At 48.1% G+C, this 24,001-nt stretch overlaps 4 protein-coding genes across 4 annotated transcripts; 1 reads left to right on the forward strand and 3 right to left on the reverse strand.

The window, feature by feature from the left end:
* Window positions 1-2,453: 2,453 nt before the first annotated feature.
* Window positions 2,454-4,947, reverse strand: F5Y00DRAFT_259074 (P-loop containing nucleoside triphosphate hydrolase protein; the record flags this gene model as incomplete). Its single annotated transcript, XM_048010812.1, has 3 exons — window positions 2,454-2,573; window positions 2,635-4,501; window positions 4,571-4,947. 3 exons carry the CDS (start codon window positions 4,945-4,947, stop codon window positions 2,454-2,456), a joined length of 2,364 nt encoding a protein of 787 aa, XP_047868044.1.
* Window positions 4,948-5,261: 314 nt separating this feature from the next.
* On the reverse strand, window positions 5,262-11,655 carry F5Y00DRAFT_228705 (uncharacterized protein). The gene is made up of 6 exons (XM_048006668.1): window positions 11,586-11,655; window positions 10,552-11,506; window positions 8,419-10,478; window positions 7,027-8,367; window positions 6,058-6,976; window positions 5,262-6,004 (listed from the first exon to the last, which is right to left on the reverse strand). The coding sequence occupies exons 2-6, from the start codon at window positions 10,954-10,956 to the stop codon at window positions 5,693-5,695; spliced, it is 5,037 nt and encodes a 1,678-aa protein (XP_047868045.1). The 5' UTR covers window positions 10,957-11,506; window positions 11,586-11,655; the 3' UTR covers window positions 5,262-5,692.
* A 1,071-nt stretch (window positions 11,656-12,726) lies between these two features.
* Window positions 12,727-15,344, reverse strand: F5Y00DRAFT_228710 (transmembrane amino acid transporter protein-domain-containing protein). Its single transcript, XM_048006669.1, has 2 exons — window positions 13,463-15,344; window positions 12,727-13,396 (listed from the first exon to the last, which is right to left on the reverse strand). The coding sequence occupies exons 1-2, from the start codon at window positions 14,804-14,806 to the stop codon at window positions 13,337-13,339; spliced, it is 1,404 nt and encodes a 467-aa protein (XP_047868046.1). The 5' UTR covers window positions 14,807-15,344; the 3' UTR covers window positions 12,727-13,336.
* Window positions 15,345-18,687: 3,343 nt separating this feature from the next.
* F5Y00DRAFT_207554 (putative GMC oxidoreductase) lies at window positions 18,688-21,168 on the forward strand. Its single transcript, XM_048005454.1, has 4 exons — window positions 18,688-19,229; window positions 19,395-20,456; window positions 20,607-20,879; window positions 21,023-21,168. The coding sequence occupies exons 1-4, from the start codon at window positions 18,821-18,823 to the stop codon at window positions 21,085-21,087; spliced, it is 1,809 nt and encodes a 602-aa protein (XP_047868047.1). The 5' UTR covers window positions 18,688-18,820; the 3' UTR covers window positions 21,088-21,168.
* Window positions 21,169-24,001: the final 2,833 nt, after the last annotated feature.

Here is a 24,001-nt window from a genome sequence, read left to right on the forward strand (position 1 = left end):
ATACCCCCCCCCCCCCCCCCCCCCCCCCCCCCCCCCCCCCCCCCCCCCCCCCCCCACCCCCCCCCCCTCTAGCCCTGATTTCAAAAACAGTCTTTAAGATAAAAAGTTCATCTTTTCATTACTAGTCTGTACTATTACATATATATTTGTATGTGAAGCTACTTAATAGCCATACTCAGTTGAGCCGCCCCACTTACTGCCGCGCTACTATTCATCATCCCAAAGACCTATACCTATTTCCTCGAATAAGGCTTTTTTCATTTACGTTAACTATAATGTTTCAACACAACTTATAAGTATGCAACCTGAATCATTATTTTCGCATCGATTGAGGCTATAAAATGGTACCAATTATAATGTTGTAATTGCTAAAATCGTAAAGTTATTTGAATGTGTAAATGTGTAGATGTGGTAGTTGAAATTGAATTGAATTGAATTGACAATTGAATCCTTTAAAGTTGATTGGTTTATCCTGAAAAGTAAACATACCCTTTTAAAACATATGATATATAATGCTATAAGGTATGTATTTATAAAGAATGATTCATTTTTCCTATATAAAATGCGAAGTACCGTATTAAATCGAGCTAATTGCACTAATCTGTGGGATAATTACCCTTTTAAGCTAAGTCCGCATAACTTTTTTCATTTTGGCACAGTTGTTAGTCTGGTCAACCGTAGTATGGCCAGTTTATTAGAATCTATTAACCTAGGTGATTGACATGTTGGCACTTACGACTCCAGAAGGATTGGAATCCCGGACTAGCCATGATCTCACGTCGTATGGGAGCCTTTCTACTGCAGGTTCTTTTGTTGCCGACTACGCCTGTTAAATATCAGCTTAGCAAATCAAGGGGCTCGCATGTGCCGCCATTGGAGACTCGAATGTGTTCCCCTTGCCACGCATAAGCGGCGAACCTGGTTAATATGCATGAATAGGGCAGATAGGGTAGCATTCAAGCGCGCCTATGCCCATGCCCAACCTTGCCACTTTTGGCAGGAGATCGACGAGCCTAGAAATTTTTCAAACTTGACTAAGCTCGTTTCGACCCGGTCTTTGCGCAATTCGAAAGGGCTGAGCTGTCTATCTCTTACAGGTACAACGTTCCGAAGATTGGAATTGGTCAGAAGCAGGGCTCTCGAGACTTGGGGGCCAATTCTAATTTACAGACTCGGAATACTCCGTTTACAAGTGGCTGAGTGGGCGGCTACTAGTGTATGTCAGCTATCTATGTCAAAATAAGAAAATAAGAAAATCGGAATCCTTGGTCGGCTTCTTAACCCTACGCGGACCCCAAACACGGATACATAGCGGTAATCGACCAAAGCACCGCTCCGTATCTATGTACATTGGCTCCGCCATTAATACTAGATATGGTACGGATTACCTAGCTTAAGTCCGTTGTCCGTTGTCCGGTAGGTAGACGTCCGGGGATTATAACCATAATTGATGAAGAATTTGGAGATGGAGACTGCGTGTTTACATAGTTACATAGTTACATAGTGTACGGAATATGCAGGGGTAAATATCAATAGTCTTTTATTTTTTGCATAGTAGAGTGGAGTTACGAGCTGAAGGATTGGTATTCACCTTGTCTTAACAATTAAGCCCCTCTTCGTTCACTTACGTACTACATAGTATCTTAACTCTAGCCGTGGTGCTGGCCAAAGTATCAAGCAGCTCAAGGCGAACATGTAGGGTTTCGGGATGAATAAATAATATAGGAATTATTCTTGTATAATTCAGTGTTTTATTATAAAACACGTGTTTTAGAAACCCTACGAACATGTCCAAGTCTCCCGCGCCTCACCGCCACTCAACTTCCGCTTCTTAGAATTCCGTTGCACGTTTTCGGTGAACCTAGCCAATAACATATTATAACACGAGGTAGGTAGTCTCATTAATTCCACCGCGAGATAAGACCCAAATACGATTAACCTCTGCTGTAAATTACACTACATATATAAGAGGCACCATTTATGTAAAACATCAGTCTTTTGCATAACTCCGTCGTAAATTCAATTGACTAACTTGAATATATAGACGGATATTGGATGAATGCTATCAGGACCAAGCTGTTTCTGTTAAACTTCTAAACCGTGGGCCATCCGTTCTACTATTTATTTATCAAGGCTTCCTTCTCTCATCTAAGATACTTGCCTCAACCTTGCAACCCCTGCTTAGTAAAAATTTGAGTATATGACACGGATCGTACACCTCCAAGAACGCTGCAACAGCAATTAGTATACCGTGCAGTCCACGAGATTCCCTTGTAGACTACCGTCTCTGAATAAGGCCCCTCTTAGATATGCTTATTAGCGTTCAGACTGTCAATCATAAGTTTCTTATCCCCGAGGCGTCGGCTTGAGCCTGCGTCATAAGGACTATACTATTGGGCTCTGATCATCGTTCGCAGGGTATTCTTATTTTATAAGGGTGATTGAAGTCCAGTTCAGCGGCCGCCTTTCATAGCAGCTCGGCGTCTCATCTTGTCAGCTACTGCCTTCAGCGCTATCTTGACATCTTTCTGTCCGTCCCAAGACTCGACATCGTAATATACGGGGGCGAGTTCCTACAACCATTTAATTAGTTATATTGTCCGCATTTCATTTGAATATGCGATATTAACTTACCAAGAGCCACTCCGGCTTAATCCCGGTGACTGTTCGGATATAATGTTTAGACGTCATGACGAATTCGTTGTAGAGAACCCATTCGTATTCTGTATGGAGCACGGTGCTCGGGTGCAGCATCACTTGCTGGCTATTGTCTTTCAGGGTGCGGTATACCTTATCCTTCTCCCTTTTGGCCACTTGCATGAAGAAGCCGGTGACAAGTGCGCGACGAATATTGATGTAGTAATTTTTATCGGTGAAGTCCGTACTGATGAGTTCCAAGCCTTGCGTTTCCATAATGCGCTTGAGTTGAGCACGGACGTTATCCGCGCTAGAAAGATGACGGAACGACAGATAGTGTTTATGGCACCACGTCCTCGCATCCTCGCCGCGGTTCAGGACACCCTTAAAAGCGTGGTATACGTTTAGCATAGTTAGATGGTCACCGTCGTTGTGCTTGAACAAATTCTTCATTTCATCAGCTTCTCGCCTCTTTTGAGCTGGGCGCACGAAGATCTGAGGCACCGAGAGGAGTGCGGTGATCGAAAGCATTTCGTTCGAACAGTAGAACTCGGGGCTTGAAATGAGCATGACGGCCAAGCTAGGATCTAAAGGAAACTCGGATGCTAAACCGCCAAGAGCTGTCAGTTCTCCCTCGTCGTCGAGGCACCTAAGATAGTTGAGTTCTTCAAGGGCCCGCATCATGGTCTCGGGAGCAGGAGGGTCCATGAGATCGAAATGCACCAGATCCACAACACCAAGCTTCTTGAGCTCGAGAACGGTGTTCGCAAGGTTAGATCGAAGAATTTCGGGATATGTCTGCTCGATCAGCTCCTCTTTGAATGCCTTTTCCGTATAGAGCCGGAAACACTTTCCAGGCTTCGTTCGACCAGCACGACCGGCTCGCTGCTGAGCGGAAGCCTTGGAGATAGGAGATACCAAAAGCGACTCTACTCGTAATCGAGGATTATAGATCTTCTGTTTACTAAAACCAGGGTCGACAACATAGACGATACCGTCGATTGTCAAACTCGTCTCAGCAATATTCGTCGATACGATGCACTTGCGACCTGGTCTACCGCCTTTCTTGAGCGGAGGGGGTGCTGGGTCGAAGATTTTCTGCTGCTGGTGTGGAGGAAGGGTACCATAAAGGGGGTAGACCGACATCGGTCCGCAATCAGTTTCCCTCACAAGCTCGTCGACCTCCAGGGAGATCTTCCTGCATGTATCCTCGATCTCTTCCTCGCCAGTAAGAAAGAGGAGAATGTCCCCTTCTCCCTCGCCAGCATGAATTTGAAGTACAGTACGTATCGCACCCTCTACGTAATCCTTCTCGGGCTCGGGCGTGTAGAAAATCTCGACGGGGAATGTTCGACCTGGGACGGCGAGCAAGGGCGCATCGAAGAAATACCGCTGGAACTTCTGCGCATCTAGCGTGGCAGACATGACGATAAGCTTGAGGTCGGATCTGCGCCTGGTGATTTGCTTCAGAAGTGCCATAAGTATGTCGGTAGCGAGGGTACGCTCGTGGGCTTCGTCCAAAATAATACAGCTATATCGCGACATGTCGTGGTCGTGCATCGCCTCCCTCAACAGCATACCATCGGTCATGTATTTGAGTATCGTCTTGGAACTCGTCTTGTCTTCGAAACGGATACTATAACCGACCTCTTCTCCTAGGGTAACGTCAAGCTCGTCGGCAACACGCTGGGCAACGGACATGGCGGCGACTCGTCGGGGTTGCGTACAGGCAACCAGCTTTCGACCAAGATGTGGTAGTTCGTCATAGACGACATATTGGGGGATTTGTGTCGTTTTACCAGAACCGGTTTCACCGACGAACACCAGGATTTGCGATTTATGATATAGATCGAGAAATTCTTGTCTACGGCAAGCGCATTAGTATAGGGTAAGAATCTAAGGCATCAGAACAAACAAATGAGAGCAAGCTTACCTTTGCTTATGGACGGGGAGGTTGCGCCTCGACTTCAATATGTTAAAATACTGTTGTGAGTGCGGCTCTCCGGTAAAAGGGTTATTGTCGCCATCCTCAGCTTCGGATGCTTGTTTGGCTGTCGTCTTTCGTCGTTCGAAATGCGCCAGCGGAGAACCTTTTGGCAGTCTATCGCTAAACCCGGAGCCGTTCCCGTTGTATTTGCTATCCGAGTCGCCATTACCATCATTCCAATGTGCAAGGTATCTGTTGTATTCGGCCGGTTTCGAATCGCCGCCGTCTTCTGTTTTAACGCGCTTCATAGGCGTCTCAACACCTGGACTACTCAGGCGTTTCTTGTCATTCTGCGCGGCCTTACCATTTGATTTATCAGCCATCGCTACTGGTTTTCCTGCTGATGAACCTTGGAATATGTCGTTGTATGCCCGAGAGCTTGGATGCTGTCTCAATGGATGGCTGTTAGGACAAGGCTGAAGAAAAAAAAAAGGTAGAAAGCTAGAGGTCAATGATTTATTTTTATTTTTGGTTAACACATTCTAAGCCCCACTTTTCCGTATCTCTTGCCCCAAAATGATACCGGCTAACCGTGCATTTATTCATTTAAACAATATGGCGTACTTCTTATTCGTTCTATATGCATTTAAAAGTGCATGAAACGAGATAATCCAAGTATGACGGTGATACTTGAGAATGGTACTTTTGAACAATTGCAATTCATAACGTATTACACATACACTGAGTTGTACAGCTATCTGAAATCATCGCAATCGAATCTCTTTTGAAAAGAGTCTTGAACATCTCAAGAAGTGACTCGTCGCCTAGCCATAGTATACATCCGTCCAACTCCTTGAATCCCTACCTGCCTAACCACATATAAATCTCCTTCGTATACACGAACGGAGGGATACGAAATCAAAACATTCCCCTTTTCATGAGCCCTATGCCCGAGAAACAAACAAGCCTATGTAGGCGCTAAGTCTAACTGCGAGACGACCATCTGCCCGAGGCTGAGAAAGATATCGTTTAATCAACGCCAAACTCCACAGAACGGCGCATGCCGTCCCCGGGACCATTATTTCATGGTTTCGTTATGCTCGTGTCCTGTTCGCCACATTCCACATGCTACGTTCTCGGAACGGCAATCTCAATATTCTCATTTGCGGTATTACAGTGCGTGCTACTGATCCGCCGTGCATCTCTGATAATACTCTCAATCAATTCCATGGAATCGTCTGGTACTTCTGGAAGGTCACTTGTGTCCACTGCTATCGAAGGTACAGCTGCCGGGGCTATAGGGGTCGTGGTACATCTTCCTGGTGATGAAACCGACTCTGCTGCGCTTGGCTGTTGTATAGCTGCGGCGGCTGGTAACCGTTGTATGTCCGTTGGTCGTACGTCACGTACGGGAACTGCCCGTGACTCGTCTGGCTGAGGCTGCTGCTGTTAGGCACTGTCTGCGGGAACTTCTGCCAAAAAGGTCCGCTTACATTGCTGGGCTGGGGCCCTGGACTTTCTATGTGCCTCGGATTTCCGTACCCGCTGTTCATTAGCGGGCCCGGCGCATTCGGGGCGATTGTCGGAGCGGCTGTGGTTGGCGTCACAGAACGAGATGGATGCTCCGTTGGGGAATATTGAGGCTGAACCGGAACCTGCGACTTACGTAGTGTTTCCCACGGTCGAGGAGGTGGTATATAAGTCTGCCTAGGTGGCAGACTTGGTGTTCTTGTAAAAGCGTTTGAGCCTGTCGACGAGGGCTGCTTCTGGCCCGTAGTGGCCGTGATCGATGGTGGAGGGGTATCTACCTTGGGCTGTGATGAGTTGGGGGTTGGAGCTGAGATGATCATTGGAGATGGGACCGAAGTGACCTGAGAAAGCAGTGATGTTGATGGTAATTGCTGATTCTGCATAGCTGCTTGGACGGTAGTTTGCTCGTTGCGGGCCTCGAAGTTTCTCGTCTGTAACAATGCGGCATATTGGGCTCGGATTGCTGGGTGTAGTTGTGTTATAGGTCCTTCACCTAAATACGAGGAATCAACGATACGTGCTGGTGTTTGTTGGGCTTCCGGCCGTCCGGTTGGTACCATTTGTGTCGCCGGCAGCGTCACTCTCCCTGTTGCAAGTGGAGTAGAAGAATCAGACGTTGGTAGACCAACCGGTGATCGAGCCGAACCTGAGTTATCCGTGTACAGCGCTGGGCTAGGAGTGCCATTATTCGGGATACTATTACTAAAAGGAATCTGGCGAGTGGAAAGTGGACCAGGAGTACCGCTGCTGAAGCCAGATGATCGCCTTCTAATCTCATAAAGCGCTTCAGGCGATCTCATCAGATGGGCTCGGAGGTTACCCTCGTAACCGTTGGTAAAACCACCCCAATTGGCGTAAGGTGTCCTATACTTGGTAGAATCCCTAAATAATTATTAGCATAGAACTGAATCGTGAAAAATTAGTTGCTATACCTGTTATGATGAACCTGGAAAAAGGCATATCTCTGGACGATGCTTGGTCGCGCTTGCTTAGAGGTATTATACTGCGGAGGAATCTTGGCTTCTCCCACAGTCCCTTGAGCGGATGCAGAAGATGGTCGAATGGCTGATGAAGTCATCGGCGTGTCGAATGAGCGGTTAGATGCCAGCGATTCAGACCTGGCTCTAGCTTGGGCCTGAAATAGTTGGCCGTTTTGCGGTGACGGCGAGGGCCCAAGGCCAGGAGGTTGCGAGAATCCGTGGCTGAAGGGTGATTTGGCGGTAGAATCAATTCGGCTGCCCCCGTACGAGAACGGCGGTGTCCTAAATCGATGATCCGAACCGAACGCCAAAGACTGGCCATTGAGTGAAGACCGGTTCCGAGTGTGTCCGCCCTGCGGAGGCGTCGGTCGGGGTACGGGAGCTGGCCTCGATATAGCGTGCTGGGCGGAGGGTTGTCTGCTATGCTGTGGTGTAGAAACCGGCTTTGGTGCAGTTAGCTGGGGAATAAATTGCCCGTTTTGCTGTTCCGTTGAAGCTTGGTGACGGATAGGTTGCTGTGGCCAGTAATGGTTGATGAACTGGGGGGTGTAAACCGGCTTCTGGATATTCTGCTGTGGTGTATGCGGCCCCTTTTGTTGCATAATAGGCGGCGTGGGCGCTGGTTTGGGTACAGACTGCTGCAGAGTACGCTGTAGGGTCTGCTCAGGGGCAGGGACCAGCTTCGACGCCGTGCTTTGTGGAGGATAGAATGGCGGCCTTGGGACGTATTGGTGTGCCGTGAAGGGAGAAGGCTGCGGAACGAACTGTTGGGTCATAAAGGAAGAATGGACATAAGAAGGAGTAACAGGATCCCTTGGCTTGTACTGATATGGCTTCTCAGGTTTCGCTCCTGTTGTGGTCGGGGTCTGTACCGAAAACGTGGATCCGTACGACTTCCGGGATGGAGCTGTAGGTGGAGCCGGTCGTGGAACGGTCTCCAAGAAGTTACTCTTAGGGTTGTGTCTGGGCTTCTTTGGATCTTCTGTGTACTGAGCACGCGCTTCCGTCGATGTCTTACCAAGGTAATACCAGATCTGGTTATCCTTGGACAGATCCACTTTAGCTTGAAATTTATTCGAGCAATCACAAGTGTTAAATTCGGCCCAGGTGAATCCTTCGACGAACGGCGCATCTGCGCGTGGAAGCTCCTCCGTGACCCGCTTTGTGGCATTAATCTGATCCTTGGCCTTACGAGATGTTGGCATGGGAATAGCATTCGCAGACGCCTTCGGTAAATGGAAGTCGGCTGGATCTGGGAGGAGGAGCCATTTCCATTCGACTTCAACACGTTCCCTAGAAAAAGTTAGCGATATGCTTTTACTAATGTGGCTACATGTTTCGCACCCGTTAGGAATGATGTCGACGAGGAGCGTCTGTTCGTCAGCACGGTTCTCGACGACAACGCCTGCGAAGATGTCCCCGCGGTAATACTGCAATTGGCATATGTCTCCCTTTTTAAGAGCAGCTGCCGCTTGGCGGGTCTTCTGACACTCTTCCAGCCCGTCCCCATCCAACTTCTTATCTCTCTTAGTCCTGTGGAAACGACAGCTGAACTCGAAAGCTTGTTCCTTGTATTCGGTTCCATCCTCGCCGAATATGGGAACTTCTGCCTCTTCTACCAGGACTCCAGCCGCTGCGGCGCAAGTCGCATGGTAGGAGCGAGCGCATTTCTTCTGGGAACACTGGAAACAAGCGCCCCTCTTAGAGCGGCAATACAAGCACTTCAGCTCTAGGCGAGCTTTGCTGACGTTTTCAACATTGGCGACGACCTCTTTTCCTTCAACTGTTTCGACCCAGGTTTCGGGCCCGTAGAGCGCGCAGATTCTATGAGCTTTGCGGCCATCGCTCGTCGGTAAGATCTCCTGTCCTGGTATGTCGTGAGGACACAAACAGCACGGCGGTTCAACGTGGTTCTTGACACGGAGTCGTATCTTCTTGGCCTTCTGCTTCTCTCCTTTATCGGCCGCCAGACGTTTACGCTTACGCCCAGGCTGCTTGAATCTGACAGCATTAGACGAAGCCGGGGTGGGTACGCCATTATCGAGGTCATCATCCTCTTCGTCCTCATCCTCGTCCTCTTCATCCTCAGTTTCTTCGTAGTCCGTCTCTTCTCCTCTCAGCTTACGCTCGATCTCGTACACGTCGACCCAAACGCTATCCTGCGCTTGGGCACATTCGCATCTCTTGGCGATCTTTCCCATCGGCAACCAGGAATCCAAGGCGAAGTTTACAGCCTCGGCACAGTTATAGCCAAGATTATATCCCGAATGGTAACCATACGGATAAGTGACAACAAATTCTCCCGGGTAGGAGACGCACTTATTGACTTTGATATTGTAAAAGTTGGCTAAATGGTTTGGCGAGATTAGGAAAGCTTTGTGACGTAGAAATTGGTCGCAAGCCTTCGCGTCCGTCGGCCAGATGCTCTTCATCGCAGCTTCGAACCTGCGCGCATCACCCTGAGAAATACTGTACCACTGCTTCGGAGCACCAAAGTGTAGGTAGTTGATACTGTATAGATCGACGTCTTCGAGATGCCACGCGAAAGTCGCCTTCCACATACCAAGGTAAAGATATGCCGTGTTAACACCGGGCACCTTGGTACCCAAGACGTCAAGGAGGTTCGGAAGCTTGTTGAGATTCCAGGTATCGCATTCGTCGTCAAAAAGCGTTCCGGGAAGATCAGCACCGTACAGCGGCTGTGCATAAGTAAGAGTTTTCCAGTATATGCGCTCGAGCTCCTCGCACCTATCGGGCGTGTAGTCGGAGATGTCCATACGGTAATCAAAGTGCTTGAAGGCTTCCTCATCGATCCTAGCTGATGCTTCTCGCCTCGAAAACTTCCTCCGAGCCGAGGTGGATTGCAACTTAGGTTTAGCCTGTCTAGCGCCACCCATCCGGCCAACAACTGAGGGACCGTCGTCGTCGTCATCATCTACCTCAGCACCCGGGTCCTGTTCTACGGACTCGACAATCTCTTCGTTCAGTTTTGGGGAGACAGGCGTCATCGGTCGATCTTCTTGGTCAACTTTATCTTTTGCTGCACCTCGCTTACCTCGACCCCTAGTCGACCGGCCACGTCTCTTAGAATCGGTGGCACTTGAGGACGAAGCTGGTTTCGGTTTAGACGGTGCCTGCGCACGCCTCTCACCTCGTCTGGCGGGAGGTTGGTGTTCACTTTGATCGCAGAGCTGTCGCCACTGCGGAATATTATAGGATCTCTGGTGCAGAATGTTGACCTGTCGATAGGTTCCATTGGACCCCATGATATCCTGTTTGATAGGTTCCCTAACTCTGATCTGCTTGATCATATCATCCAGAGGAGGACGTTTGTCTATCCATTCCTTGGGCGGGATGATCTTGATAATGCCAGACTTCATCCCGTAACAATCGACCTTGGTCATCTAAAATTGTACGAGTTAGTATTGTCGGGATCGGATGAGGAATAAAGGGATAGGAGCAGGGGTATAACCATACGAATTTCTTAAAATCCTTGAACTGGTGCATGTTCGGTTTGAAGACGGGAACGGTACCAGACCAATGGTCAGGGACGACCTCTCCAATATCTTCCTCTTCCTCTTGCTTGACATCTTGATTATCATTTACGGGTTCAGGTGGTGGAGCAGGAGAAGAGGGGTGAATGTCCAAGTGCATGTCCATGTCCATCATGTCCATGAACGAGGGATCGTCGAGATCACTCAATTCGGAATCGTCGCTACCGTCCAACTTCATTGCGCTGTTACTATCGGGCGGTGAGTGGAGGCCGGTGGCTTTATTGTTGAGTGTATCGTTGTTAGGTTGGTCACTTGCGACCTCGATCTCGACCATCTCTTGCTCGGGCGCAGACGCCGACGCCATCGCGGCAGTCGCTTCGACGGACATGACAATTGGTGGCTACATGCGACCGACGGATTCAACGTAATGTTATTCCCATCGGTCTTTGTTGAAACGTTTTGTTACCAGCTGCAACCTGTAATTATTCTTGGCTAAATGGTTTAGAGCGTTGGGGGCAGAAGGGTAGAAAAAAACAAATGCAATGGTCGGCGGAATTGTAAAGCTAGGTGCAGTTGACTCCTTGTTAGATGAATGGTCGAAATGAAGTCGGTAGGTGTCGGTCGTAGCACTGTGGAGGCAACCGCTAAGTGGTGTATCAGGCCGGTGTATCAAAGCTTTTCCCTTCCAGGCTCTAACAGATGTCGGTTAATCTTCGGCAGGCAGTCGCAATGGTACGTTGGTGGTACGTTTTTGCCTTCTGAGCTGCCTTACGGGGGGGTACATATATGTTGGGGTGGGTAATTTGGGGGGTGCGGAGGCCTTGGACAAGCTGGGGAGGAGTAACCAAGGAAGGAACTGCCTTATCTATGTTATATTATGCCTCGCGAACAAGATGCGGCGAGAAAAGAAAAGAAAAGAAATAGAAAAGGTATAAAGTGAGTAATTGCTCAGACTTTGCAGAAATGGTTGAAGAATAAAATCCGATACCTGCACTGACGTGCTGATAGCTACTAGGTTAGCTCAAATGGATTAGAACTCTACCGCGCGCAACTAATACTGTAGCGCGGACATCAATTGTACCGTCTCCATATCTGAGTGGAAGTACCTGCATGTACCTTTGTATGTCGTATCTACTGTGGTATCCCTGACAGATCTTTCCGGTTTAACGTTATCTGATGCTGCAGCACGGGCCTATGGGCATTCTTTTTCGAAGTCGGAAATCGGGATTTAAGAACTACGGCATCTATAATGAGGAGATCATCTCGAAGAGCCTCTTCCTCTCGGCAAGTTACCTGCCTAGTACATATTAATCTAGATCAAGCCCCGCAGCCTTTATTCTCAATGGACAGTTTCTTCTATTTTGCACGCATTCCGCTTCCTATCCCCACAACAATTATAGAATATAAGAAGGCAGGAAGGACGCTCGCATGGCTTATTAATGCACGTCAGGGCTATGTCATCATCAGCCCAGAAATAGGATAAACTCGAGATGAGGAACCACATGCTCGTCCTCATTATTATGTCTAGGGTTTTGAGAAAATAGCCATTTCATCGGAAATAATCTGTAGCACTCTCGCATGTGAGTCGAAAATGTGTGTTTCATGTTATGTCAAAATGAATTGAGCAAACTTAGATTTATAAGAAGTTCGTCATCAAGTTTTATCAGTCAGTTAGTCCGTCCTAGCTCAAGTTTCGAGTATCCTTTAATCATGACTTCTCAAAAGTTGTCTCCCATGGCAATTCGTAAGCTATTTCCTATCCACTATATTTATTTAGCGCATCGTTATCACAATAATAATAATTTAAAAGGAATGATACAGCAATAGACATAATTGAAATGTATCATCCACGGATTTAGTAGGACTCGGTGACGTTGGGGTCAAGGGGTTAACTACTTCATATTGGGCGAGGAATGCGTTTTAATCTACATCTTACCAAACCCAGCGGCTCGGTCCTGGATTGCTAAATTTCAGACTGGCTCATTATGTTGACCTATAGCTCGAGGCACATATAATATATAATCGTAGCCTGCCTAATGAAATATAGATGCTCTCTAGGAATTTCTTGTGTAAATTAAGACTATACGTCTTACCACGACCAAGATTCTAAAACGAGCAATAATTCAGATACTTTTTACGTATGTACCTATGATAGTAGGTACTGGTATATTGTGAAAATCATAACTTTATCGGAACGCTGTCTCCATAACAGGTACGTCATAGATGTAGGACAACCAAGGAAATGCTTGCTACGCTCGTCCTTGAATTTATTGGTTACCTAAACGCCTCATGCAAGTGACGTAGAATAATTCAAAGTCCTTGTAAGAAAAACTCCGTAGTTGGTTGTTCCATTTTTTCTAGCTGCTATAACCTGAAAACATCGATAAACACGTAACGACTCTTCAATGCATGAACCCCATAAGATAATATGCCCAGCTACCGATTATCATTCGCGACGCTAATAGCAACGTACCCATCAATGCAATTCCCAGATAGTGTACAAATGCATACAACCCTAGAGAAAACAGAACGCATTCTCAAACTCCCTTAGATAGGAATTAGATCTTATCCACGAGGTGTTATCTAATGCTCCAGAAACGAGATGCTATGAACCCATTGCTAGCGTATGACGCTTGGAAAAATAAAAAAAGAGGTATCATAATGTCATCGACAGGCCATGCAAGTTCGTGAAGAGAGGCGCGTGACTTCGGTCTTTCAAGCATCGAGCATAACTGAAATTAAAGAAATTTGTCTTCCTGAGCCTTCCCTTACTCGAATGGAGCACAGGTGAAGGCACCTCGAACTTTGCCCTTGCTGTATCCGTCGATCTGTAAGACGTTAGTTGATGATCCAAAAGAAATATAAGATAATAAACCGTGAGATAAGCGACTTACGATGTCGACAATGCTAGCATACGTGCCACCAACTAATACAACCATTCCGATGATGAAGACCAAGCCGTTGAGAAGACTCTTTAGAATGTTCTCCTTTGCGTACCACTTGCCCTGTCTGATGAGCATGAACCAGAAGATGGCAGGGAAGTAAAACGTAAATCCGGAGATGAACAGCGCCGAAGAGATGGCCAGGAGATCGGAAAAGAAGGGGATGGCCTCGGCGATAACCCACGCGATGAGGGTAATGAAGGTAATGAGCGCTAGCCACGTGGTCCAACCTTTGGTGGTGTTGATGAAACGAGTGACCGAGTCCCTGTAGACGCGACCGTGAATATATCGGCCTACGACGGTACCGTTGATAGACCCGGAGATGAAGATGACGGGTAGAGCAATACCGAAGGCAATCTTGGAAACCAAGTCTCCAGCCGACAGGAGAGAAGGAGACTTGACACCCTGGCCGACGAAGCAGTAGATCAATGCTCCGGTCAGCGTGTAAATCACGATCTCAATCAAGCCGAGCGCCCAGATGGATTTGACGAAATGCTTAGGGGTGTGCATCTCGTCCATGAATGAGAACTGGCAGATGGCGAAACTGTAGGCGAAGACTATGTTCGTGATGGCAATGAAAGCCTCGGTGAAGGTAAGGTTGTCCTTCGGCCACGCGGACCAATCAGAGGGGATTCCAGCGTCCGTCCGTTGCACACCCGTCGCGATGATCGTGACGAAGATAGCGGCCATGATAGAAACGAAGTCGATATAACCCAGAATGGCTACCTCGGCAAAAGAGGGCGGGATGGCGAGAAGCAAGAGAATGATAGCCGAGACGACGCCGAAAACCAACGAGCAGGCGCCATTGTTGGTGATGTTCATGAAAGCGATAGTACCCGTGAGACAGTGAGATCCGACGAGGAATATCAGTTGCAACACGAACATGCCGCCGATCAGTTCGTACCCGAATTTACCCATTATCAGTCGACCGGCGTCCGCGTAGTGCTGTACCTCGGGGAACTTTAGCTTGACCTGGCCGACGACGTAACTGGTGTAGATAGCTATGAAACCTAGGCCGACGCTCAAGATGACGCCAGCTACCATTCCCAAGGTAGCGAATGCCGCAGGCATACTCAGACTACCGAGGGCGATGGCCTCTACGATGAGTACTACCGTGAGTCGCTTCCATCCTAACCTGTTGAAGTGAGCGCTGCCCATGGCTGCTTTTTGCGCCTCGAATGCCGAGATGTCGCTGACTTGACCAACCACCTCAGTGCTGGACCCCAGCTCTTGCCCCGAAGGCGTGTCCGAATCGAACATCTTCTCATTTTTCGTATCCGCCATCTTGTCTGCCATCGTGTGTCCGCGAGATCTAGCTAGCCGGTCGTGTCGTCCTAGACGTAGTTGTCGTTGGCACAGAGGATACTTACGTGATAGCTGAGGGCAAGGTTGATGGCGGGAGATTACGTCCAGAGAAGCAGAGCGCCCGGGTGAAGAAACAAGAACCAAAACTCTAAAACGCGCGGGCTCCTAGGGTTTATTATAAAAGACCGAGGAACGAGCTGCACTAGGCAAGTAGTCAGGTGGGTTAATATTGACTTCCACCGAGAAACCATGTTCGTACACGAAACCATCCATGGGCAGATGGGGTTGCCCCATTGTGGATATGACCCAGTACATATAGCTCAGTACATAGGCCAATCACGCCGGCGTTTCCGGCTATCTCTGTGACGAAAGCCCTAGTGATCGACGAGATTACATTACGTTTCGCGGTCGAGATGGTGGCTCAGTCCCCAACAGCGGTCGACATCCCAGGATACCGAGAAGTGGTCCTAGGGGTCTCGCGTGGTTTGGTTAAGCAGTGATGACGGGACCCCGTAATAAGCAAAGCACCGTGACCTTCCAATATGGGGGTTCTCTCATTCGCCCGCAGGCAAAATAAAAATGCTATGTATATCATTCGCCAAGGTCGCCTCGGCCAGCTACCGACGCTAGTACCTCGAACCATGGACGTCACCATGTCCATGACTCCCCTGGTCTAAGCACAGGTACCAGTCAAAGCGGGAGCCAAAATAATTTACATGCTACATCGAACTTGGCTAACAAATGCTTAAATTGAAATGAGGCATATATCACTTCACATCCTCCAAATTTAAAAATCAAAGACGTTCAGATATTCTTTAGCTTTGAAATAATATTTGAAAATTTTGGTAGTTTTTTTCTTATTTAATAAAGTGCCAGTACGAGTAGTAGACGTTATTTCAGATGTTAGCCTGGTTCGATGAGGTGTGTAAATTATTTTGGCTCCCGCTTGGCAATATCCGTAGACCTTCTAGAAAAAAGAAGAGATTTCTTAGTGTTGCCGATCTAGGCACTCGGAGATATTCTATTGGTCAGCGCAGATCCGCTTGCGGCGACTCCTTCACCGCCGACACAGGCGCCGAAGCTTTTAAAAAAGTTGAAATGTCTGAGACACTGTCCTTTTTCGTTTGCCCTCGCACCCATTGTTGGCAGTTCGTTCCGAACCGGACTCGAAATGGATCTCTCATCCACATCGAGGCTCACGGTTGTGGCTTACGCCGCATTCCTAACAGCCTAACAGGCTAACCCCCCTCACACCACCGGTTACACTGCGCGTGGAGCCGTGGAGCCGCTTAATCCGATTGTCTCACGAGTTTGAAGAATTCGAGAGGGGGTGAAGCTCTTCTCCAGAATCTCGGAAACGGTCGGGTCAAAATCTGGGAATGTAACTGTGAGAGTCATCATAATACAATACGTATAAACACCGACAAGTTATTTGATGGCCATAAACGGAAACGAGAATCCTCGGACCGATGACACGCATCATCCAAGTGAGACATGAATGCAATGTCATTGCTCAGATGATTATATTGGTAGGCTGTAGCGGCGACATATGTAAGAGATACGTTGCGTACGGATTACAATGTAAGAATGTCGAAAAGGGGTCTCCGCTCGTAGCCTATCTTTCTAATCTCGTTCCATAATACGGAATAACTGGGATTACTCTCAAAGCCCCTCTCTGCATATCATACGGGTGGCTGGATGGGCAGATGGGGGCGGGTTTGCTAACGTGAATAAGAACCCATTTGCCCTGTTAGAATAGCGTCAAAATAACTAGCACAGTCTACCAACAATTATGCTGGTAGGTGCGCCACCTTTTTTTGACGTTACATAGTATTCTGCCTGTTAACCCCAATTACATCTTTATGCATCGTAACATCTTAAGCCAGATCTATGTAGATATCTACGGGGAATTATGTGGGCGTTAATCTAAAATGAAGGGCTTTGTTTCCTATGAAATCCGAGCTTCTTCTTGGCGAGAATGCCTCCGATATCTAAGAATCCACATGCTCCATCGTCGGTCGCTACGAAGGTTGGCGCGGTCTCACGTATGGGGATCTATTAAGTTCTCAGGGGATACCTGTTGTACGCTAATATCGTTTATTTGCTGTTCCATGTATGGTAAATTTCATGAATCTTTAGGAAATATGCCTTCCTATTCGCTTAGCTGTCGACCTTTAAACAGGGCGTGCAAACTCAATGCGGACGTATATCCTGGTAGCTTTGCGGGCAATCATTGTGGGGAAATACGGCACAGCAGCACAGACAGCGCCGGCCAGGGCTACACTCCTCGCAAATATAACTACCTAAGGTAGGTTAGGTAAATACGGAGTGGTTATAACGTGCTTACGCGGTTTCATATTCCCTGTCACAAGAGTCTTGGACAAGAGTCTTGTCAAAGCTTATCTCTACAATACCGTAATCTCTATTCGTAATCTTTATTAAAGAAGCTTTACTTAATAGTAGTAGCGACGGTAAAGGCCGCGATATAATACTAACGTAGCATATTAAGCACAGTATCGTTCTAAATACCTCCTAACCTTTCTAGCTGACTTTAAAATTAAAGCGCGCTTAATTGGCTTGGCCTCGCCGCTAAATCGCAGAACTGAATCGCTTACTCAGAGCTATTACTCAACGACAGAAGTCATCTGTGAAATCAATCACTCGCATTCGGTATTCAAATCTAGAAGCGGGTTTCACCAAACTTGCGAGTCGCTCATAGCATGACTTCTCCACGATTCAGTAACAGAAATCTCCACCGAATTTACCAGTTTGGTTCTCGGGTTCTCAGCCTAAGAGGTTCTATGCGGGATGCAAGGCGTGGAAGTAGCCCTAGGTGACGGTCATAGGTTAGAGAGTCTTGAGATTCGTCCCTTACCACGGGGGCCAACGCGTCAGTGGTCCCATAATCGTGAGGTTTATAAACTAATAGAGAGCTAGAGAATACGCCTCGGTGTCGAATAGAGCCATCTGCAAGGTGGTTCCGGGTGGAGAGATACCTATGAGAAATTGGTTACATCGCGGTATGGATGCACGGTCATATTTTTCCGTAATAAAATCTCCTCTTGATCGAAGCGCCCATTAAAAGGAAGGGAAAAAGAAAATACGGAAAGGCATTCGGAATTCTTGCTTGGCGTACGACTATTCATCTTTTACTCTAATAGTTAGAGTTCCTTGGCTTTACAATAAATGATAGGCTAGCCGGTCTTTGCTAGGTAAGCATCGGGCCTTAATACGGATCCGGGTAGAGAAGAGCCAGTCGCCAAGGACCGTCTTTCGGCCACTAGTACATATTTGTACGATTGCGGTGAGTCTCGATGAGCTGACTTTGTATTAAGTGAAGCACTCCTATCTATCCAACTTTGGCGGATATTCCACGTAGAACTTACCCGACATGGCGGGAGCAAAGAGGCCAGTAAACCTGTGTTGGCCCGCAGGCCCGGTCGTTGGGACAGAGTAAAAAAGGGTATTAATAAAAAGGGGCAAATATAGGGGCTGGACCAGTGTCATCGATTATCAATCTGTCGTGTAATCAAAATATGTGCTAATTTTTTAGATGATCTCCGGAACGTGCGAGCGATTTAGATGGATAAGAATTATATCTTCTCTCCATATCCCTTGCCCTATGCATTTCTAAATCAACCGCGGCGGCCCTCGTCTGCCGGATAATAATGCAATACGCCGCCAATATCCCTAAATCTGATGTTCCACAAACCCCCAAGGCCTTTCTCCAACTATCCATTTAGCCAAAGTTGATCGTAGCTATCGTTGCACGCGTCGCGCTGCGATGCTCTTATGTCGATGTGTTCCATTGGATATACGGCTATGAGCTACTCCGCACCGGAGGTGACAAGGGACACGGAGCTTGAATTCCCCAAGGAGCGATGCCTGTATAGGGAGAATTCGCGTTGTTGGTATAAAGGATGGCTTGGTCACGTATGCTAGCGATCATAGGAATCGTCAAGGGTATCAGAGGAACAGAGTTAGGTTGGAGTCCGGAGAACCGATATGGCGGGCCAACTCTTCGCATTTGGGCTATTTGCCGCCACGATGGTTGTCGCGCAGACGGTAGCTACCTATGACTACATCGTTGTGGGTTCGGGTCCCGGAGGCGCACCACTCGCAGCTAACCTCGCGCGAGCGGGCTACCCGACGTTGCTACTAGAGGCGGGTGATGACCTAGGGAACAACAAGAACTATTCAGAGATGGCCAACTTCAACCTTGCGGCGAACGATGAGAAATCGCGATGGGACTTCTTCGTCAAGCACTCTTCGGACGAGGAGCGTGAGGGAAAGTATGAGCACACGACGTGGCGCAAGCCTGATGGATCTTTCTACGTTGGCCTCGACCCTCCAGAGGGATCTGAACGGCTGGGTATCTATTACCCACGTTCGGCGACGCTTGGAGGTTGCGCTAGTATGTAACATCAAAGTTCCTTTTATCGCTTGCTTTCCTCTGTTGCCCCCTTGCACCCGGCGATCTATCCAAAGAGTTTAGATTTCCTGAACGAATTGATTGAGGAGATACGGCTTCCTTAAGAACTTACATGAAAGAGATATTAACCTCTAACACTATTAAAAGTGCATAACGGTGGTGTTTGTGCGCTCCCCTCCGACGATGACTGGAACGCGATCGCCGAGAGCACGGGAGACGACACATGGTTGGCGAAGAATATGCGACAGTACTTCGAGAGGATAGAGACGGCTCAATACGTACCGCCCGAAACTCCTGGACATGGATACACCGGATACCTCAATCTCACAATTAGCGACCCTGCCTTCATGCAACAGTCATCCGACGTGCGGGACATCGCAAGTAGTATCATTAAGGTGACGGGTGGCGATGTAACTCGGGACATTAATGCATTGGATCCGGACCGAGACCAGTCCACGGGCGTCTTCGGGCTCGCTAGTCACGCCGATCCTACCGGTCATCGCGTTGGTACTAACACCTATGTCCGGGCAACTTTGGACGATCCAGCCAAGTACCCCTTAACCGTCCAGCTTCGAAGCCTCGTTACTAAAGTCCTATTTTCGGAGGATTCCGAGGAGCCAACTGCAATTGGTGTCGAAGTCCTCCGTGGCCGATCTCTGTACAAAGCCGATCCACGGTACAACGGCACCAAGGGAGAGGTTGTCCAGATATTCGCTAAGAGGGAAGTTATCGTCTCCGGGGGCGCATTTAACACGCCGCAGATCCTCAAGCTTAGCGGCGTCGGGCCGGCTGAAGAGCTCAAAAAATTCGACATCCCCGTCGTGAAAGACCTCCCCGGGGTGGGCGAGAAACTGGCAGATAACTACGAGGGAGGTGTACTGGCGCTGGCTAGTAAGCCGTTGAACGGGTCATCAGGCCCAATCGCAGTGCAGCTCAAGACACCTACGGCCCGCAAGAACCGTAACATCTATGGCTGGTGCAAGTCCTTCTCCTTTGAAGGGTTCTGGCCTGGCTACCCGACTGAGTATGGCCCGTCGCAGTACGAATGCGCGTTCGTACATATGAACCCGCGGTCGCAAGCTGGATACGTCCACCTACGCTCCAATGACCCGCAGGAGCCGCCAGAGATCAACTTCAACTTCTTCGAGCACGGCGGGGATGAAGATCTGACTGAGATGTTAGACGCGGCAAAGACGTTCCGAAAGGCCAGTATGTAACATCTGGAATTGCCCTCGATCTCCTCTTGACTTCGTATCGAGGCGGTTGGAACACGACTGTTTTCAAGACATGACTTGATCCCCTCTTAATCCCCTTACACTTCCTAGTAGAAGAAGTACTTGCTAACTCTCATTTCTAAAGTCACGTCAGTCGGTGAGCCAATTGGGCCCTTCAACGAAAAGCACCCATGCCCAGGCATAAACCAGAACTGCACAGACGCAGCGCAGAAGGAGTTTTTGAAACTACAAACCTATTCACACCACGCCTCAAGCACGTGCGGGATCGGACCCGCGGAAGATAGGTTAGCGGTGCTGGACTCGAAGTTCAGGGTCCATGGCATAAAGAACCTGCGCGTCGTCGACGCGTCTTCTTTACCTGCCGTTCCTGGCGCATTCCCGGTTTGCCCAGTTTTCAGTAAGTTAAATCTACCCCCCCTTTTAACCTATTCTAGAACTCGGGACCGCCAAGTGAAGTTACTTGTCGAGTCCCCTGGAGCATGTATCCGTCCCGTGAGTTCTACAAGCAGCAGTACCAGTTGCTAACGCTCGAATTTCAAGTGCTCGCGGAAAAAGCAACGGATGACATTTTGAGAGACGCCGAAGCTGCTTCCCGTTCCGCATAGATTGAAAACAGGAGGTCCATATTTAAGACCTGCAGTTAAAATGTATGAAAGACATCTTCGAATAAGAGATTTTAATTACACAATCCAGTCTTCCCGACCAAGTACATAGCTTAAAGCTGTTGATGGTTCCGACTCATAAACGGTGAGCATTAAGGTAAACCCGGAAACCACAAGTTTCGAATAAGTATGGTATGGTTCGAAATAACTTCACGATTCGTAGTCTTTTCAGTTAGTCTTTCGGGATACCACGGTTTTTTCTTAATAATCGGTGTTGTGGTTTGGATCCCCGGCGGGTTTTATTATCGGTTGATAAGTTAAGTAAAAGCCAGAATTGCCCATTGAGCATTAGCAAGAGTCATTCACGTCGGCAATGGCGAAGCTGTCCATACCAGGAAAAAAGGGGGAATAAGTTTAAACACAGCCGCACCAGATTGACGTTGACAAAGATAAAAGCCCGGTTTAAAAAAAGGTGACACGATGACAATTATTTTATACGATGTATGATGTATGATGTGTAAACGGTTCATTCACCTTGAAACTCACTTAAGACCAGCGGTTAAACCCATCCAGTCTGATTTTAATAGCATTATTTTCGGCATGATGGCTTGCCTAAAAAGACGACCAGGTATAACACCACACACGTCGATATTAAGGCGGGGGCTATGGCGAGAGCCTTTTTACGTATTTAAATGAGCGGCCAAAGGACTTGTCAGGGTATAGTGGGATAGAGTGGCTATAGGGGTCTATCTACGACTATATAAGAGGCGCAAAGCGCCCTCGTTAGAGGATAGAAAGCCAGCAGGCCAGGCGTTGTTAGTTTAATAATCTATTTGGTTTACCTATGCTTTACAGCGGTTTCTTCCTCGCCTTCACCCCGCTCGCCACACCCGTCTCATGTTCGTTAGCCAAGTTCGGCCGGATACTTATCTTTTCTACGTGTGTGTTTCCTTATTAGGTGCTACATCTGCCCCTGATTGGCTAAACCCATCTTTCTGTGCCGGCTTGGCACGGTACATGGCCCGTTAGAAACTGATTAGCTATACCCCATCTCTCGGAAGCCTCGACTTGTAAGTGGGAGTGCATTCATGCTTCAACTTCATCCCGCCTTCCCTGTCTTACGACGTCTTCTCGGCGTCCCTCTCCGAAGCTGATCCTCTTTATTTATGTCCTCCCCCACAGCGTCCCCTCAGGCCTACTAACGATGGCGAATACTAGATGGAAGATAGACCGGATTGCTTTTATGAATACTACTAAGTATAGGCATACTCGGGACTCGATACGGTCTATGCTTTGTTTTGCCAAGTGTGCATTCCTCCCGGTCGTGGTACTACACCTCTCTGGGCTCAGCTATCTGGTTAACGGCGCATCGGTTTCGATGAATTCGACCCGAGCGGTAACAACTGTATTCGGGTACGGCTAGAGTTGTCTTTAGTGCCTCCTGGGCATCCGCCATGTCTCGGTGCGCGGCACGTAGCTCGTCTTCTATTTTGGGCAAGTTAAAGATTTTATTCTTTACGTGCGGGCGTGGTTTAGGTATGATCAGTAAACGCATTTCTCTTCGCTAATTTGCTTAATATCTGTGGTTGAATAGATTATCGTGGTAGTTCGGGTTGCCGAATTGAGCTAATACGCTTGGAGTATCTGGCGGAGTTTTGAGGTTAGACTCGTTGACAGGAAGGTTATTACCCAGTGCGTACTGGTACTCGGAGCCGGGAAACATCGAAGAGACCGATATGATTGGAGAACGATTCTGAAATTGCATTATTAAGGCTTCTGCATTACGGTTCACGAACATGGGTGAACGTGATCCTGAACTGGGCTTCTGAATTTTCCCATGATTGCCAGTGCCCGAAGCGATCCGCTATATTGCTGAGCCGGGGCTCGAAGGGTCTAGTGGCATTTTAGGCGCATAGCCAAGATTGTACGAGCGGCTTCTAAGTAAGGGGGGGCGGGGGAACTCCATTGCCGTATGATAGGATGGGTATGGAAGACGGGGGGGTTGCTATTGGGGTGGGGGCTAAGGGGGTTGCTATTGGGGTGGAGGATAGTTGAGTTACTAGATTGAGATGAAAGATGAGAGAGTTGCTGTTGAGGTGAAGGGTGAGAGAGAGTGAAGGTGAGTGTGGAAGATGAGAGTCGAATAATCTGAAAGGGAGGCGGGAGAGGGGAAATTAGGACTGAAACTGGCTACAGATTAACACTCATACGTATAGAAGGAGCATGGCTAACAAGGTTCAAGAATTAAGGCAATCGCTGTGAAATAATTGACGCGACTGCCGTGCGAGACTTGATACGCATAGCAAAGCTTGGTGGTGAGGGCAGGAGCCACGGCAAAACGAGAGGCATACTTACCTGAATAGCATTGCGAGATCGGCGGCTAGTAGGTCGATACTGCTCATACCAGATAAGAAGGTTAGAGAGAGGAAGGAGTAACATGTACTTGTAAAGGAGGAAGATTCTGTTGGTAGTGCAAAATCCTGCACTTTTCCCGCGTGGGGAGACTTGGAGTTTTAGAGGGAGTCTTTCAAGGGGACCCCAGCAATTTTACGTCTTGCCATCGACGACTACGACTACGAGATGAAGAGCAATAAGAAGATATCCGAGTGCAATTGTTTATTCTTATTAGTGCTCGAGGGAAAAGGCCAAAAAATATGCTAAGGTAGCAAGATGAGCAAGACCGATGCGTACATGGAGCAGGGCCATAGGCCGGCTGCTGTGTAATGAATCAAACTTGTCAGAAACGAGTATCTCCGCCTACTAATCACAATCCGTACCGTGCTAATATCTCTTGCACCCGTGAATATTATTAGTAGGTGTAGGGTAGTTACAGGGTAGTTACAGGGTAGGCGTAAGATATGTCTATAGGGTAGATTATTTGGGTAAGTGCAGGTTAGGTATAGGGTAGGCAAAGGGT

The sequence above is a fragment of the Daldinia vernicosa genome (genome assembly GCF_022497035.1).
Source record: "Daldinia vernicosa strain CBS 139.73 unplaced genomic scaffold F5Y00scaffold_8, whole genome shotgun sequence".
Classification (NCBI taxonomy): Eukaryota; Fungi; Ascomycota; class Sordariomycetes; order Xylariales; family Hypoxylaceae; genus Daldinia; species Daldinia vernicosa.

Bases quoted from the DNA above. Each gene is read 5' to 3' on its own strand.
- F5Y00DRAFT_228710 (XM_048006669.1), bottom strand. From the start codon at position 14,806: ATGGCAGACAAGATGGCGGATACGAAAAATGAGAAGATGTTCGATTCG. The intron at 13,397-13,462 runs GTAAGTCGCTTA...AACGTCTTACAG, and splicing joins ATGCTAGCATTGTCGACATC to ATCGACGGATACAGCAAGGG.
- F5Y00DRAFT_228705 (XM_048006668.1), bottom strand. From the start codon at position 10,956: ATGTCCGTCGAAGCGACTGCCGCGATGGCGTCGGCGTCTGCGCCCGAG. The intron at 8,368-8,418 runs GTGCGAAACATG...AACTTTTTCTAG, and splicing joins GTCGACATCATTCCTAACGG to GGAACGTGTTGAAGTCGAAT. The intron at 6,005-6,057 runs GTAAGCGGACCT...TAACAGCAGCAG, and splicing joins CAGGGCCCCAGCCCAGCAAT to CCTCAGCCAGACGAGTCACG.
- F5Y00DRAFT_207554 (XM_048005454.1), top strand. From the start codon at position 18,821: ATGGCGGGCCAACTCTTCGCATTTGGGCTATTTGCCGCCACGATGGTT. The intron at 19,230-19,394 runs GTATGTAACATC...CACTATTAAAAG, and splicing joins GACGCTTGGAGGTTGCGCTA to TGCATAACGGTGGTGTTTGT. The intron at 20,457-20,606 runs GTATGTAACATC...TCATTTCTAAAG, and splicing joins AAAGACGTTCCGAAAGGCCA to TCACGTCAGTCGGTGAGCCA.